The sequence below is a fragment of the Oxyura jamaicensis genome, unplaced genomic scaffold (genome assembly GCF_011077185.1).
Source record: "Oxyura jamaicensis isolate SHBP4307 breed ruddy duck unplaced genomic scaffold, BPBGC_Ojam_1.0 oxyUn_random_OJ102840, whole genome shotgun sequence".
Lineage (NCBI taxonomy): Eukaryota > Metazoa > Chordata > Aves > Anseriformes > Anatidae > Oxyura > Oxyura jamaicensis.
Genome location: NW_023312271.1, coordinates 1 through 17,343, shown reverse-complemented (window position 1 = coordinate 17,343; position 17,343 = coordinate 1). Strand labels below are relative to the sequence as shown.

Here is a 17,343-nt window from a genome sequence, read left to right as displayed (position 1 = left end):
GGATCTGTGCGTGTGAAGGTAATCTAGCCTTATAGTGTATCTGTGTTCAGGAAAACTGCATCCTTCTCAGGGTTGCCTTTACAATGTTACGAGGGCACACAGCTTTGACAGTAAACAGATGGAGATGCTTCCCTTCCAGGTCACACAAAGGTGTCTGCTGCATATTACCTGTTGGCTAGCGCTACTTGGCTCTTTCCTCAGGACAGCAGTGCTGCTGAGTCTCATTTGGCACTTACAGTTATCCTCACTGACTGAAAGGGAACTTGCTGTGCCCCTGGCAATGTTCACAGTTACTCGACTTTAGAGTAACTTTGAGTGTGTGACTTTTTTTCTATTGCAATTTAATCAGCTTCCTCTGCTTGGAAAAACAAATAAACAAACAAACAAAAAGAAGATAAAAAAAAAAAAAAAGGCACAAATAAATGGTGACACTCACTGCCTGCACTTGGAGCTGCAAGTCATTTTTTTCCTGCAACAAGGTCACCATTTTCTCCTCTAGCTCCTTCCTCTTTGCCTCAGACTTTGCAAGCTCTTCCTTGGTTTTCTCAAACTCTTGCTTCATGTTGGCCATCTCCTTCTCAGATTCTGCACTCTTCAGCAAGGGCTTGATTTTGAAGAACAGCTTCATCCAGGGCCAGTGCTTGACATTCATGAATGCACGAACATTATACTGGATACAGAAGATGGCATCCCTGTAACAAAATCCCCCATGTTACTAAGATACCCAGAATTTGTAATTTAATACCCATTTAGTGAAGTACCATGTGAATAGGGTACATTTATGACAAATGTCTACCTCCTCTCCACCATTTTCCTATACTCCACTCTCATCAGGAAGCCCCTGCATCTGGCCTGCGTCCTGGTCATAATCTCTGCTAGCTTCTCATCTCTCATCTCCTCCAGAAGACCTATTAGCCCGGCTTTGAAGAACACCTGAAAAAAAGGAAGCATTGTATAGCACATCAGTCTCAGGTCATGTGTAGTGGAGGTACATAGTCTTTGAGTGCAGGACTTGTTTCTACCTTGGTGTGACCAAATCTGTACTGGGTGTGGTCCACATCGATGGACCCAAGGAGCTTCTCTGAAGCCTTCTTGCTGTCCATGAACTGTCCCTCTGGAATAGCACTGGCATTAAGCACTCTGTATCTGTAGGAGAAAACAGAACATGAAGAAACAACTATTTCCAATACCACTACTGCAAATGAACCCCACAGCCTTCTCAGCTACATTGGACTGACCAGTTGGGTAATATGTATTAGGGACAGCCCACCCTTTCAGGACAGTGTAAGTGACATTTCCATACTGTTAATTCAAAATCTGAGAGAGTCCTAATCCTCAACACTGTGAAATTCAGAAATTCACAATAAAAAATCCTATGGTTCTACTTTGCTCCATTTTGAAGTATAATGTTTCAAGAATGTTAGATTCCTTAGGCTGTTCCAATTGGTCTGAATTAACACAAAGGTGGAGCACTCTTACCTTTGTTTGAAGTCAGCATACAGAACTCTGCTGGGGAATCCTTTCCTGCAAATCCTGATCCCTTCTAACACACCATTACACCGCAGCTGGTGCAGCACCAGCTCATGTTCCATGGCACCTAACAAACACTGTGATTACTGCTTGAGACACAGGAGAGAGCTTCTGTGGCTCATATTTTCCTGCGGATGGATTCCCCTTACCTGGTGTTTTTGTTTCATTTGGAATGATGCAGCGTACAAAATGGGGGTGAGTGCTTCTCAGGTTAGCCATTAGCTTGTTTAAATTCTCCTGTGAGGTCATAAGATGAATTATTATTAATTGTAAGTGCTTCGTGCTTAATAGTGTATTTAACAAACTGAGTGTTTCTGGATGCAGACCTGTCTTCTCAACAACAACTTATAGAGTTCCCAAAGGCAAATGCAGAAATTGAAAGCTCCCAGCTTTGTTGGTTTTAAAGTTCCTTCATTGAATAATATTATTTTTTTTTCTTAATCTCCCCATGCAAGTACACAGCTGCCATCTTACAGTTTTCCTTCCAGATAGTAAGTCTTGCAAAAGATAATTGAACATTTTAATTTATAGATACTGATGATCAGGGCTCTTGGCTAAGCCTGAGTATTATCTGTTTTGGTAGCTGATTTCATAGAATAGATTCATTGAATGCTTTGTGTTGGAAAGGACCTTAAAGATTATCTAGTTCCAACCCCCTGCCATGGCCGGGAGCTCTCTCACTAGATCGAACTGCTGAAAGCCCCATTCAACCTTTCTGTGAACAATTCCAGGGATCAGGCATCCACAACTTCTCTGGGCAACCAGTTGCAGTGCCTTACCACCCTCATGCAACTTGTGACGAATAAAATATTTGAAATTAAAATAATAATAATAATGAAAAAATAAATTCTCCTTGAGAAGCTGGCAAACCAGGGTTTGAACAGCTACATCCTTTGCTGGGCTAAAAACTGGGCTAAAAACCCAAAGAATAGTGGTGAACGGAGTGAAATCCAGTTAGCGACCAGTCACCAGGGGCCAGTGTTGGGGCCCATCCTCTTTAACATCTGTATTGATGATTTGGATGAGGGAATTGAGTGCAACCTCAGTAAGTTTGCAGACGACACCAAGTTGGGATGAAGTGTCAATCAGCCAGAGGGTAGGAAGGCCCTGCAGAGTGACCTGGACAGGTTGGATCGATGGGCAGAGGCCAATGGGATGAGGTTCAACATATCTAAGTGCCAGGTCCTGCACTTTGGTCACAACTACACCATGCAATGCTACAGGCTTGGGGGGAGAGTGGCTCAAAAGCTTTGCAGAAGAAAAGGATCTGGGGGTGTTGGTCGGTGCTCACCTGAACATCAGCCGGCAGGTGGCCAAGGTGTGCCCAGTTGGCCAAGAAGGCCAACGGCATCCTGGCTTTATTAACATGATTCTATGATTCTATAATTTGATGATTCTATGATTCATAGTAAAGAATTTCTTCCTTACATCTAATCTAAATCATTTGTTGTTGTTGTTTAAAACCATTACTCCCTCTCCTCTACATGCCCTTGTAAAAATTCTCCCTCCATCTATCTTATAGGCTCACTTTAATTATTGAATGGCTGAAATAATGTGTTTCTGGAGCCCTTTATTCTCTAGGAAAAACAACCCCAGCCCTCTCATCTTCTATTCACAGAAGTGTTGCAGGCCTCTAAATATTTCTGTGGCCCTCCTCTGGAGTAGCTATAACAGGTCCGTATTTTTCCTGTGCTTGGGGACCCAGAGCTGGATGCAGTATTCCAGGTGGTGTCTGACAAGGGTGGAATAGAGGGGGAGAATCACATTCCCTGACCTGCTGACCATACTTTTTTTGATGCAGCCCAGGATATGATCAACTTTCTGCACTGAAAGCACACACGGCTAGTTCATATTCAGTTTTTTATCCACCATTACCCTCTAGTCCTCCTCTGCAGGGCTGCTCTCAATCCACTCATAGCACAGCCGGTATTTATGTTTGGGATTACCTCAACACAGTTACAGGACCTTTCACCTGGCCTTCTTGAACTTCATGAGGTTAATGCAGACCCCCTTATCAAACCTGTCCAGATCCTTCTGAATAGCATCCCTTCTTCCTATAGTGTCAGCTCTACCACTCAGCTTGGTGTCATCTGCAAACTCGCTGAAGGTGCACTCAATCCCACTATGTCATTAGTAAAGACATTAAATGGTACTGGTCCCAGTCCAGACCCCTGAAGGACATCACTCAGGGCTAAATAGGTTTGGCTAAATAGTTTTTGTTTGTTTGTTTTAATTGGAAATGAATAATTGTGGGTGTCCTGGTTTCAGTTAGGACAGAGTTAATTTTCCTCCTAGTAGCTGGTAGGGTGTTATGTTTTGGATCAGGATGAGAAGAGTGCTGATAACATGCTGATTGTTGCAGAGCAGTGCTTAGCCAACTGCAAGCCAAGGACTTTTCAGCTTCTCGCCCTGTCCTGCCAGTGGGCAGGCTAGGGGTGCAGCAGGATCTGGGAGGGGACAGACCCAGGACAGCTGACCCAAACTGGCCAAAGGGGTATTCCATACCATCTGAAGTCATGCTAAACAATATATAGGGGTGGCTAGACAGTATGTGGGGGGGCGGTTGCTCAGGGATAGGCTGGGTATCAGTCAGCGGGTGGTGAGAAATTACATTGTGCATAATTTCTTTCATATGCATTATTAGTAGTACTATTATTATTATTATTATTATTTTCCTGTCTTAATAAACTGTCTTTATCTCAACTCACAGGCTTCACTTTCCTGTTTCTCTCCCCCCTCCCGGAGAGGGAGGGGGGAGGGTGAGCGAACGGCTGTGTTGTGTTTAGCTGCCAGCTGGGTTAAACCACAACAGTGGGGCCTAAATAAATAATGGTGTTAGGAGTAGTTCAGTCTTGCTAAATATCTCAAACTGAGCCAAACACAAACCTTGAAAACATAACTGAAATCTGCCCACAAAATGCATTAACTAGAAAGAAATTTAAAATCTACTTGCCTTAGAATCTTAAAATCTTGTATTTTTTCTTTTCTTTTCTTTTCTTTTCTTTTTTTTTCTTTTGATGCTTGATCTATTCTCTTTCATTTTATAGTATATTAAAAAAAAAGTGTGGGAAAATTCTCTGATACTTCCAGAGATACTGAAGAAGTTCATCCCATTCATTATTCATTCTCAATCTAAGTAGGTGAACTTCACCCTTTTGCAAATTTTATAGAACGCAGAGCAGATAAGAGGAAAATGAAGGCAGACAGTTAGAAGAAACAGCGAAGTATGCAATATAAATAGCTTTTTTTGGAGAAAAAGGACTAAAGAAATTACTTAGGGAGTTCCAGGAGGGTGACCATAGCATTCTGTCTCCGAAATGAAAGGAAGACCAGACATACATTGTAGTAGAGATTTCATGGTATTTTGAGGTCTTGTTTCTGAAGTGCCAAAGATGACAAGACCAAAACTGAAACAGACCTTTCAGATTCAGAATGAGATTGCTTTCTTTCTTTGGACAGAGAATAAATTCTGTACTTACACGGAAAAGAGCTGAGACTGTCTGGAAAGAAGAACCCTTCTTCTTACCACCCTTCTTACCACCACCACCACCAGCAGCCTCTGCAAAATTGGAAAAAAAAATAAAAATTAATCAGAAGTAAGAATCAGAATGTTGCCTTTGAGGTTCATCAATATTCAGTATGAAAGTATGAAATGTGAACTGTAGAGAGATTACCAGCTTCACCACCATAGGCCGCAAAGAGTAATGACAGTGTCTTCAGAGATGATTTCTGGTACAACCCAATGACAGTTTCATTCAGGGGGTCCTTGTTCTTCTCAAGCCAGCCAGAGATGTTGTAGTCCACTGTGCCAGCATAGTGCACCAGGGAGAAGTGGGCCTCAGCCTTGCCTTTGGCAGGCTTGGGCTTCTGGAAATTATTGGACTTGCCCAGATGCTGGTCATAGAGCTTGTTCTTGAAAGAGGTGTCAGTTGCCTTGGGGAACATGCACTCCTCTTCCAGGATGGAAAAGATGCCCATGGGCTGGAAGATAGCAAAGGAGGTAACAGACAAAGATCACAACAGTGTGGAGCATATGCCGTGAGGTTCAGCAGTGCCTGTATGTTGTGGGTAGCATCTCAGCCTGGATAAGAGCCTAAGTTGGCTGGGAGTTGTTCTCAGCCAGGGAGCTTATTTGTGCCTAACCTTGCCTTCCTCCCCTTGTCTTCACTGAACTGGTAAGAATATGACAGAATCACAGAATAGTCTAGGTTGGAAGAGACCTCCAAGATCACCGAGTCCAACCTCTGACCTAACGCTACCAAATCTTCCACTAAACCATATCCCTAAGCTCTAAATCTAAATGTCTTTTAAAGACCTCCAGGGATGGTGAATCAACCACTTCCCTGGGCAGCCTATTCCAGTGACTAACAACCCGTTCAGGAAAGAAGTTCTTCCTATCCAACCTAAACCTCCCCTGGCGCAGCTTTAGCCCATTCCCCCTCATCCTGTCACCAGGCATGTGGGAGAATAGACCAACCGCCACCTCGCTACAGCCTCCTTTCAGGTACCTGAAATATCTCTCCAGTTCAGTTTAGAATGGGCAGTAGAATGGGCAGAGGGAGAAGGGGTGGATGGAAATATAATTGGGAAGATAGCTGCAAGAGGCCTATTGTCTTTGGAAATCAGACTAAGTGACACTTATTTCCCAAAATGGTGTGTGGAGTTTTGTTTTGAATCTTCAGGAGAAAAAGGAAAGGAGACAGACTCCAGTTTGTTTCAAAGAATTCTTTTGGTGGGAGTATGGGCTACCTTTTCCACACCCAAAGACAGGGTGGTGCAGGACTGGTGACAAAGATATCTCTGCTCCACACTAAGATAAATTCCACTGCAAAATGCTTTGTTTGACTGAAACTGACTGGTCATAAGTTCTTTCCCATCTGAATCGTGCTCAGAAACATCACAAAATTCCAAAATACATCATACACTTGAATGGAAAAGGTACCTTTTCAATGAGTTCAATGCAAGCAGCCAGGTCCATCCCAAAGTCAATGAATTCCCATTCGATTCCTTCCTTCTTGTACTCCTCCTGCTCCAGCACGAACATGTGGTGGTTGAAGAACTGCTGCAGTTTCTCATTGGTGAAATTGATGCACAGCTGCTCAAAGCTGTTGAACTGTTCAAAGCAAGGAGAGTTGCACAGGTTCTCAAGGGGCAGCAATGACCACAGGGTTTTGTTAGTGTTCTGCTGATTCTATTTGAAGTTCCCCAGAAGAAACACTACACCTAACCATCATGTAACGGCATACATTTCCTTAGCAGGACTCCTACTGTAAAATAAATAAATAAATAAATAAATAAATAAATAAATAAGGTCTCTTTCCAGGATTTTCTTCTTATTACTGTTATTTAAATCAATCTACAGAGAAAAATTCTTTTTTACTGTGCTATGCAAAAACAGATCCTTCAATAAGCTTAGCTACTGCACCATGGAGTTGTCTCAGCTCTCTCACCTCCTGTAGAATGGAAACTTGTTCAGTGTCCCACCCAGGAATTTCTCTGCCCTCAAATCAAGACTCCAGGAGTTTCTTTGATCTGACACAGATAGTATCAGGACTGCATTCACAACACAGGAAACATGCTGTGGGTTTTCCCACAGCACTTCAATTTCCTTGGCTATTCCAAAAAGAAACCTGTTTCTGAGATTTCATGATCTCTTCCTGTCCCTTCCATAACTATGATGCCAAATCTTCGTTACTCACATCAAAGATCTCAAAACCAGCAATGTCCAAGACACCAATGAAGTACTGTCTGGGTTGCTTGGTATCCAGCTGTTGATTGATGCGAACAACCATCCACAAGAACATCTTCTCATAGACAGCTTTTGCTAAGGCACCCACTGCATTGTTCACCTAGGACAGAGAAAAAAGTACTGGGCATAGTTTTGAGGGCAGAATAAGAACGCTCATGTTCTTTTTTGAAGCCATCTTTATTTACCTGTTCGACAGTTTGACCTTTTGTCACAAATTCATTCCCAACCTTCACTCGAGGGTAACACAGGGCTTTGAGAAGGTCTGCTGAGTTCAGGCCCATCAGGTAGGCAGCCTTGTCAGCCACTAAAGAAGCAGAAAGAGAGAAAAAAGCATTTATTGTTGGACAATGGCTAGAATTTGGTCAGTGTGAACAGCTCTGCTGTTCACTTTTCTAGAAATGGCAAAGTATTGGTCTGGTTTTACTGAGAAGATCTAGAAAGGAATAAGGATTGTGGAAACAAATGCTGGCCTGTTTTGAAGGCAAGAACAGGCATGGCTTGAGTAGGAACAGCTTGAATTCAGAAGCTCCCAGAAGCACTCCACAATCCTGTTTCCTCTCCTGTTCTGTGACAACTGAATTTCTGCACAGCAAAGAATGCATGGTGTATTTGGTGAAAAATCTGTTGGTACATCATGGTGATATAGTGGTCGAATGTTTTACTGAGTGAGAGAGATCCTGTGTTAAGGTACCAGTTCTCAGGCTGGGTACTTTTGGGAAGTATCTGTTGGACAAAAGAATGGTACTTCCCATGACTGGGGATGCACCTCTGCAATTAGACAGCCCATGAATAATGATGCTTTTCCTCATTTTTCACTAGCTGAATGTTATGGTACCTTCTGTGCCATCTGGCTCTGCCTGCTCCTCTCGCTGTTTCTGCTTGAACTTCAAGTTCCCATAGTGCATGACAGCGCCTGTCAGCTTGTAAATGGCAGTCTTTTCATCAGCAGTGAAGCCCAGGATGTCAATGGCACTCTGCAGTAGAAACAGTCAAGTTTAACATGTCTTGAGTAAGTCACCCTGCAAGACATACACAGTTGATACCTTTTTTCTCTGTTACTCACGTCTGTAGCCATGAGCTCCTCCTGGTCATCAATACTGGGTACAGTGACCTCACCTTGACTCACATAATGAAAATCATATGGGTTGGTGGTAATGAGAAGCATGTCTGAAAGCAGGAAGAGGAAGGACACAGGCTTAGTGCTTTCAGCTAGATAGTAAAGGGAACAGCTGCTCAGCAATCTTCCTCAGTGATCCTTCCTACCAATCAGCTCTGGCTTCTTGTTGGACATGATCTGATAAAAAATGTGGTAGCTTCTTTCTGCCTTGAGCTGGAAAGTGACTCTGGACTTCTCCAGTAGATCTGGAAAAGCAGGAAGAAAGAGTTAGGAATGAGCACATGGAGGTAGGAAATTAGGAAGGGATGTGATCATGCCAGGATGTCACTTACAAGTTTCAATGTCAGCAGAAGCCAGTTTGCCTGTGGCCCCAAAGTGGATTCTGATGAATTTGCCCTGTTGAGGGGGAAAAGAACCATTTCAGCCTGGATGGATTCTTTAACATCTTCTTAATGTGTAATACCACTAGGTGCGTCACTTGTCTTGTAATGGGAGGGAGAGATTTTTTTTCCAACACAAAGAAATGCTGAGTAAACTGGGATTGTTTAGCCTAGAATAGAGAATGGTCATAGGATCTCATCAATGTCTATAAACACCTGAAGGGAGGGTGCAAAGCAGATGGAGCCTGGCTCTTTTCAGTTGTGTCCAGTGCTAGAACATGAGGCAGAAACTGTAACATGGGATGTTCCATTTTTGTATCCAGACACACTGTGACTGTGAGGGTGATTGAGCAATAGAACATGTTGCCCAGAGAGGTTCTGGGTACTTATGCCTTGGAGATATTCAGAAGCCACCTGGACCCGGTTCTGTGCAACCAGCTGGCTAAGTGACTCTTACTGAGCAGGTTGATTGGACTAGGTGACCTGAAGACATCACTTTCAATGTCAGCCATGCTTTGATTCTGTGATTCTATGATTCTGTATTTCTGATTCTCTGAACTTACAAAGCGCGAGGAGTTGTCATTCCTCACAGTCTTAGCATTTCCAAATGCCTCCAGCAGTGGGTTGGCACTAATGATTTGATCCTCAAGAGTTCCCTACAGGACAATAATAATTCCTAGTTATTACTTGTCGAAAATGAGGAACAGAGAAAAGCATTGATTTGAGCCCTTATCTATTATTTTACCTGCATTTTGCCAGACTGATCCTCCTTCTTCTTCTCCCCACTCGCTGCAATTGTTGCAAAGTACTGGATGACACGCTTTGTGTTCACAGTCTTCCCTGCACCAGATTCTCCACTGCCAAATGAAACAGAGAAGCAGAGAGTGTGTGGTCAGGCAGCAGGTCCCCTGGTACAAGGCCCCATGGAGAACTGAGCAAGACGTGTACATACGTGATCAGGATTGACTGATTCTCGCGGTCTGTGAAAGAAGCAGAAGTAAAGACATTATTTATATTCATTATGAGTATCCTAGATAAAAAAATCTGGGGGACTTTTAAAAGTTGCATAATCAGTATACAGCTAACTTCTTCCAAACCTGCAGTTCTTCACTCTTAATTCCTTTTGAATTCTTTGAAGTTCCCAGTAGTAGTAAACGGAATCTGACAAGTGTCATCATTGAAATCCATGTAATATGTAGTATACATGCATTTTTGACTGGATATTCTGTTCATGTCAAGCTGCTCACTTCTCTTTAGGAGAAGGAGTCCAAGCTAAGGAATATTTTGATAGACTTACTGATTAACTTTGAACTTTAATCTGTAGGCTAAAATGAACCAGTACAAGTGCTTCTCATAAACTGAATAATACAGGAAAAACTATCCCTGTCAATTGAAAGGTCCCACCATTATATTTTTCCTGTCAGTGTCCTGTTGAGTGTTACATATTTAAAAATAAATAAATAAATAAAGGACAAAAACTTCTTAATCATTTATTTATCTTTCCCTAGGATACTCTCCCAGAGTATTGAATGGAATGTTGATATTTTAGTACTCCCACACCTAGATTTCTCTGTAAGAGCTTCATCTGAATTTGCCTGAGCTTGAACCCTTCCTCAGTTGCTTTCATGTTGTTTTAACTTTTAGTATCATGTCTGCTCCATTTCTGATCCACTTACTGTTTGAAGGAAAAAAATAGGTCTGTGGTGAGCTTAGTTTTTACTGTACTGTTTCCTTGTCTATCCATTTGCTCTACGCTGTACATAATTTTGTAGAGAAGTAGCACAAATCATCTGTCTAGAGTTACGTGAGCAAATGTCTTGCCATGCCTTTGGGAAACCTTTTCACCATTTTCTTGACCTGTTCAATTTCTATTGTATTCTTGTTTGGAAAAGGAAGACAGAAATACATACAGTATACAATGTGCAGACATTCTTTGGGTAACCACTGTGATATAATGATGTTTTCTGTTTTGGTCTTCAATCCTTTCAGTTTGTTATTTTATATATAGTTGATCACTGAGTGAAAATTTTCAAAGTTATATTAGAACAGAGGTAGTACTTGTCAGCAAAAATCCCACTTTCATACACCTTTAATATTGGTTGTTTTCCTATGTCTATTATTTTACATTCTTGTTGACCATATTTTGTTGCCGTATTCCTGAATGATAACTTGATCATTGAATCTCATATAGTTATTCTGAAATTCTTTACTGTCGGACTTCATCTTTGCAGAAGATGAAGGACCTAGTCAAATCAGAAAGCTTGTCATCTTAGATGTTTCTACATTTCTAGATCATTTAAATAGATGTTGGATGTCAGAACTTCCAGAACAGATCCCAATAGAACTTCATTGATATACACTTTGCACTGTGAAAATGGAATAAAACTTTTTTTACCACGTGTTCCTTTTTCTTAACCAGATCTGTTTGAACATTCTCAATTTTATTGCTGCTATAGAATGTAAGTGAATGTAAGCATAAAAATTTATGCTGACTACGAATAGCTGCTTTATAGACTCAGCTGAAGATCTTTGTTGAATTCAGATAGGCTACCAGCTCTGTTTTGTTAAAATAAATAAATACATAAATAAATAAATAAATAAATAAAAAATCAGTGGTTTTGTGAGACATGAATTCACTTTAGAATAAATGCATCAGTTTCTTCTTGGTACATGCCCAGTAACTGCTTTGTTTAGAAATTCCTGCCTATTTGCCTATTACAAAAATCAAGATTACTGATATGCTCTTCCTTAAATTACTTTGGTTAATATTTTTCTAAGTAATCTGTTCTTTCTTTAATTTTTGGAGAGTTAGAAAATGCTAAAAAAGTTTGAAGTAATCTGTTCGCTACCCTTCTTATTCCTTCAATTTATACCAGTGAATAGAAAAGAAGGCATGGGTTTCTGCAATGGGAGAGGAAGTATCAATTTTCTCCGTAGAGTTCACTCTAACACCTGAATAAGAGTGGTTCCTGAAATTTCATAAGTGCATTACAGGAAGCATTGCCTTTGATTTTGACCTTGCTATTCCTTCACACCAAAACCGTCACAGAACTCCATCATCATGATTTTCAGTCCTGAAAAGCCAGTCATTCAAAGAATAATCCTCTCAACTAAGAGCAAAAGAGAAATTCAAAAGTTTATCCTCCCAGGTATCTTGAGCAATAAATTCTAACCCAGATTATTAAAGACATTCACGGATGACGTCCAGTAAAGGGAAATATTTTCAGTGACAAGAGGACATAAACCCTCCCAACGTCTTTAACTAAACTACTGTTCAGTGAAAAGACTTCTGTCTCTGAGAATATTTGCAGTCAAATGATTCTGAAGAAAACTAAAAACTTACCAGTCAGCATGAACTGATAGGCATTGTCAGAGATGGAGAAGATGTGTGGAGGGGCCTCCTGGCGCTTTTTGCCTCGGTAGGCCAACACCACCTCCGGGTTGTACACCGGCAGCCACTTGTAGGGGTTTACAGTCACACAGAAGAGACCCGAGTAGGTCTGCGAGGAAGGGAGACAGAACGTTGGATTCTGCTCAGACTGGCACAGCAGGCCTTCCTAGCTCCCAAAGGAAAACAGCTGCTAGTACTTACATAGATCATCCAGGCTGCATAACGCTCTTTGAGGTTGTACAGCACAGCGGGTTCGTGGAGGTGGGTCATCATGGCCATGTCCTCAATTTTATCATACTTGGGAGGATTCATGGAGAAGATTTGATCTTCCTTCACAGTCAGAGTCTGACAGAGGAAAAAAAGAGACCCAAGTTTGTCAGCTAAGGGCTGAGAGTGGTAATTACTTTAAGTTTTAACCCTTGCTTTTAACTTACTTCTCCTGCTTCGGACTTCACAGTGACCTTCCCTGATTCCCTGCTTTGGATGGTTCCTTTCACAAAAGATTCCTTTGGATGTACCACAAAGACTGAGGATTTGGCATCAAAAGGCTTATTCTGGGCCTCAATCCTTTCCTTCTCTGACTTTCTCAGGTAGGGAGCTGCCTCCCCAAAGGCAGCCATCTCAGCATCTGGAGAAGTCATGTCTGCACTTCACTGAAGACAGATCGGTACAGGACCCTGCAGGACAAAATAGATGTAGCATCAGTAATATTCTGTGCTTGCAAGGATACCTTTTCCGATGTTTTCATGTTAAGTACATACTAGAATTCCTAACATCTAGAAAAATTAAATTTCCTCCTGTCTAATGATTTAAACATGGAAGAGAAAAATATTTCCATCCTTTAACAGTGGGGAATAAGCTTTTAAAAATTGGTATTGTCTTTGTCTTGTCTTTTGTCTTTGACATTGTACATTGTACAGTAGCTCTCCAGTTTGTACAGACTGTACAAGGTCATATTTTAAAGTAGAAAATACATTAAAGGATTTTTTTTTTTTTTTTTAATACTGATATGAAATATACAAATGCCTTGAAAGAATTTGGAAAAATTTATTTCAAAACCAGCTTCAGCAGTAAAAATACTGCAAAATATACAGGGTGGATGCCTAATTTCAACAAATTACTAGACCCAGCATACTTACCTTGAAGCTTTTCTTGAAGACAGAGCAGAGAGCTCCAAAGACACTTTTATAGAGTCTGGTATGCAGATGCCCTAGATTCCTCCTCTTTCTTCGGTCAAAATATTTTTTGGCAAACATTATTTGGCAAAGCATTGTCTGGCAAACTTAACTAAGGGTATAATTGTCATTTGATTTGAGTAGGTATATTTAGAAATGTTTTTTATCTTACCAACGATGTGAATGCATCTACTATAAATAATTTGACAAGAGACTTAAGAAGAGAATCTCGATTAGTCAAGGCACTTGGGGAACTTGGATGTAGGACATATGGACTCTGTTTCTACATGTCCAGTGATTTGCTCCTTGGCCCAAAGCAGATTTTTTCCATGCCTGTGCTGCAACTCTTCCAGATGCATCATATATATAACATCTATCTTTTACAAATTCTGTTCTGAGGCTAATGAAGAAATGCATTAAAAGCACTAAAGCAGTATGTAGAAAAAGGCTATATTGTTCTTCTTAACTGAATGTAATTACAATCTTCAAGTGATACGTGATATAAGAGAAACAAAATAGGTTTATCTAATCTGACATTTGACATTACTGGAATCTGTGATAATATGTGGCACAACACATTGAGATCAAAAAGACTTGTTCACATTCCTTGAAAACCTTATGCCTATGCCTCATATTTGTTTGTACCCATTGACAACATCCATCAAGCAATATCCTCAGCCACGCCAGAAATCCATGGAGGCCCCTGTAGACCTTCACTACCTACAACAGTAAAAAAAACAAACCCAACCACAACTCTGCACACAATCACATACATACAGTCTGAGATCCTATGTGCTCTGACACATTCCCAGTCCAGCATTCCCATTCCATCCCAAATATCTTGCACACTTACACATTCATTCCAGAAAAAAAAAAAAAAAAAAAAAAAAAAAAGGCTATCAACACAATGCTGCCTGTATCAGAGCATGAGAGGTGGTAGGCAGTCCTGTACAATGCTGAAGTTTCTGAGAAAGGAGGAATTTGCTGGTAGTCCCGGAGAGTGACTGATCTAGTTCTAGGAAAAGGGCACTGTCACTTGAGCTGCTTTAAATGCTGTCATATCTAAACATGCTCTTCTTCTGGTCACTGGCATTTTGGTTATTAAAAGCTCTGTGCATGAAGCTCAGTGAATACCATGGGGACAAGGTTAGAAAAACGATCCAATAGCCAGCACCAGGCACTGTCCTGTGCTTGAAGAGCTTGTTCCAAGGAGAGCTCTGGCACTACAGTACCTGTCTTTTGGGTGTCCAGGGCCCCAACCAGGAGCCCAAGCCCAGAGCTGTCCCTGGGGCTCCCTGCACAGGTCATGGGGAGGCTGATGGAAACACATTGCACTCTGCCATGGAGGAGACCAGAGTGGGAAACATGCTTCAGGGGTGTATCTGAAATCCAGCCTCTCTGGGCAATCTCTGACTTCCATTCACATGCAGAAGTCAGACGATGACAATAATTCCAAGACAATTCTGGTATAAATACTGTGAGCCCAGCTGACCATGGGTGGAATGGAGGGGAGAGGTAAGGAGCTGACATTCATTCAGACTTAGAATGAAAAATACTCCAAGCAAAATTATCCGGACTGTTGCTTATGGCGGTTCAGTTTTCATGCTGAAAATACTTTTGTGTAGTGAGCTTAGCCAAACACTACACAGCCTCTCCATCGAGTAGTGCTACTCCCACCACTGAGAGGGTAAGTGGTGCCAGATGTGCCTCCTTACCTGTCGGTTCAGAAGAGACCTCTCAGCCTCTGACTTTCTGTCACTTCTGTTTTCATTGCTACAGAGCCTGGAGCCCACTGGGACTAGAAGCAAAGCACAGCACAGCCAGGAGAGACAGAATGAGAGAAATCTCTGAAAACAGGCATTCCTGCACAGCAGTACTGTGTGGGCATTGTGTTGGAGTGCTGACATTCCCCAGAGAGGAGAGGGAAATAGATTCCACCTCACTTTCTGCAAGTCCTTATGATGTGAGTTTCCTTGCCTTGTGTTCAGTGAGCAGGAACTGAGACAGACACTCGTGAGCACCAGTGAAGTGTGAGCATGGAGCACTGTCAAGGACTGTTGAGTTTGTGGCCCAATGCAAACCACACCCTCAGCTCTGCTTTTTAGAGCAGCAGCATCAACCTTGTAACCTGTCTAGTTAGAAGGAAATTCCACAGCTGCTATCTCCTGCTTAGGTCCTCTGCTCCTTCTACCCTGGACCTCCTAGCTAGTTGCAATGACAGGAGAAGATGCATGGATGCAAGTCACTGGCCTGGCCTCCTCTTCAGACCTGTTGGTGTTCTTTTCTGCCCAGAGAGAAGCAAGCAAAGTCAACCCAGTTGGACCATGTGGGAATCAACAAGTAAAGTTCAGGAAGGCATCTTCTTAGGAGTCAATATGTTTGATGTAAGATTTAACCTTAGCAGCTGGTAAATTCCAGTAGAGAAAAGAAGCTGTTGGTGAGCTCTCCTCTAAGTCTCTGAAGGAGCATGGCATCAAGGTCACCACCACACAGTCCGTGCTTAATGCTTCACTATAGCATTGGGTACCTTTGTTGCTGTCAGTAGATTCCTTAACCATGTGGCCATAATGAAGCAGTTGAACGATGGACTTCACAAACATTTTGAGGAGATGTATTCATGGGGACATGATACAATAAACCAGTCCACTTTTCCTAAGCCATTCTGAAGTGCCAGGTGGTAAGGTAAAGTCCTCTTCTTCCCTGAAGTTTTATCTGTCTCTTCCTCCTCCCGTAGAACATCTTGCCACAGCTCAAGGAGGTTGCACAGCTGTCTTGAGCCACACTGGACAGCATGGCCTAAACTGACAGCAGCTAGTTGCTCCTGCTAACCTGGCCATTCTCATTAGCTGTTCCTTTCCCAGGAGCTCCTCCAGCTATTTACTCTTTCCTCCACCAGTCTCTCCAGCTAGGCCTTCCTTCTTCACATCCACGTCCCCCAGCTGCTTATGCCCTGCTGGCAGCTCTAGCTAGCTGCTCCAATTAATCCCTTTAGCACTGATGACTGAGTTGCTTCTTCAAAGTCTCCTGACTGTGGCAAGACCCCTGGAGCAACCAGAGAGGAAGAGGTCTGTGCTACTGAGCAGGTGTGGTTGAAAGAAGCCAACAAACCCACACGCAAGAGTAATATTTCCTTCCCACTCTGGCACGCTGGTCACCTTGCTGGACATGTCCCCAAGAACAGCTAACTAAAAAGCACAATTCAAGCATGTTTCCGGCCTGCCCACTGATTTCTTTTGTCATGCAGTGCTTCCTTTTGACAGTGAAACCTGTGACTGTCGGTGACCAGGAAGGTGTCTCTTGGTCCTGCGTGCTGCAGGAGAGATACTGATTCATAGCAGCCAGCCGACATTCTTTTAGACAACAGTCCTGCTTCATACAAGGTCTCGGCTTGACCTTTTGAGGCTTGGCAGAAAGCATTTACCTGTCCAGGACCTCACAGTGCCTGTTCCCAGCCAATCTGGGATGGGAATCCCAGATGCTGCTGGAGCCATTGTTTCACTTATCTATTATGCATCCTGTTAAGTTCAGTCCTTAACACATCTCAGATAAAAGAATCAGCCACCCCCAGAAACTGCAGAGGCCAGAATGGAGTCAAACTCTTTCTCAATGGTTTCTTAAATGCTTATATGGGATGCTGTTGAACCTACTACTCTTCTGCTAATCCCAGAAACATGGGATAGAGTCTGTGGTCCAGGTAGACTGGAAAAAGCAATCCCTGTGGATTTGCAGCATGCTGGTGTTGTTATCAGCCATGCTGCTGGGATTAGCAGAACATGCCTGCAGAGATCAGCGTGCCCTGTGAATTGCCCATGGATACTGTGACATGGAAGAGTGACTTCAGGCTAATGTGTAGCAAAGCAGACTTGATGGAGAATGCTGGTTGCTGAAGTGGCAGCTACAGCAGAGGTCACTGTGTCATCAAAGACGTCACTGTGTCATCAAAGCATCCACATTTCCTTCCTTCCTTCCTTCCTTCCTTCCTTCCTTCCTTCCTTCCTTCC

At 42.3% G+C, this 17,343-nt stretch overlaps 1 protein-coding gene and 1 long non-coding RNA gene across 2 annotated transcripts; one reads left to right on the top strand and one right to left on the bottom strand.

Annotated features, from left to right (window-relative positions):
- Positions 1–316: 316 nt before the first annotated feature.
- On the bottom strand, positions 317–12,808 carry LOC118160168 (myosin heavy chain, skeletal muscle, adult-like). The gene is made up of 20 exons (XM_035314704.1): positions 12,602–12,808; positions 12,369–12,512; positions 12,120–12,276; positions 9,729–9,756; positions 9,522–9,633; positions 9,340–9,432; positions 8,729–8,792; positions 8,543–8,641; positions 8,343–8,446; positions 8,115–8,253; positions 7,465–7,583; positions 7,230–7,379; positions 6,473–6,643; positions 5,205–5,511; positions 5,010–5,089; positions 1,680–1,767; positions 1,480–1,597; positions 1,023–1,146; positions 797–933; positions 317–692 (listed from the first exon to the last, which is right to left on the bottom strand). The coding sequence occupies exons 1-20, from the start codon at positions 12,806–12,808 to the stop codon at positions 332–334; spliced, it is 2,802 nt and encodes a 933-aa protein (XP_035170595.1). The 3' UTR covers positions 317–331.
- A 1,518-nt stretch (positions 12,809–14,326) lies between these two features.
- LOC118160169 lies at positions 14,327–16,047 on the top strand. Its single transcript, XR_004747343.1, has 2 exons — positions 14,327–15,029; positions 15,122–16,047. It is a non-coding gene; the product is annotated as an uncharacterized LOC118160169 (long non-coding RNA).
- Positions 16,048–17,343: the final 1,296 nt, after the last annotated feature.

Coding starts and splice junctions, on each gene's coding strand:
- LOC118160168 (XM_035314704.1), bottom strand. CDS start 12,808: ATGACTTCTCCAGATGCTGAGATGGCTGCCTTTGGGGAGGCAGCTCCC. Junction 12,277..12,368: donor ATGCAGCCTGGATGATCTAT/GTAAGTACTAGC, acceptor CCTTCCTCGCAG/ACCTACTCGGGTCTCTTCTG. Junction 934..1,022: donor ACAGATTTGGTCACACCAAG/GTAGAAACAAGT, acceptor CCTTTTTTTCAG/GTGTTCTTCAAAGCCGGGCT.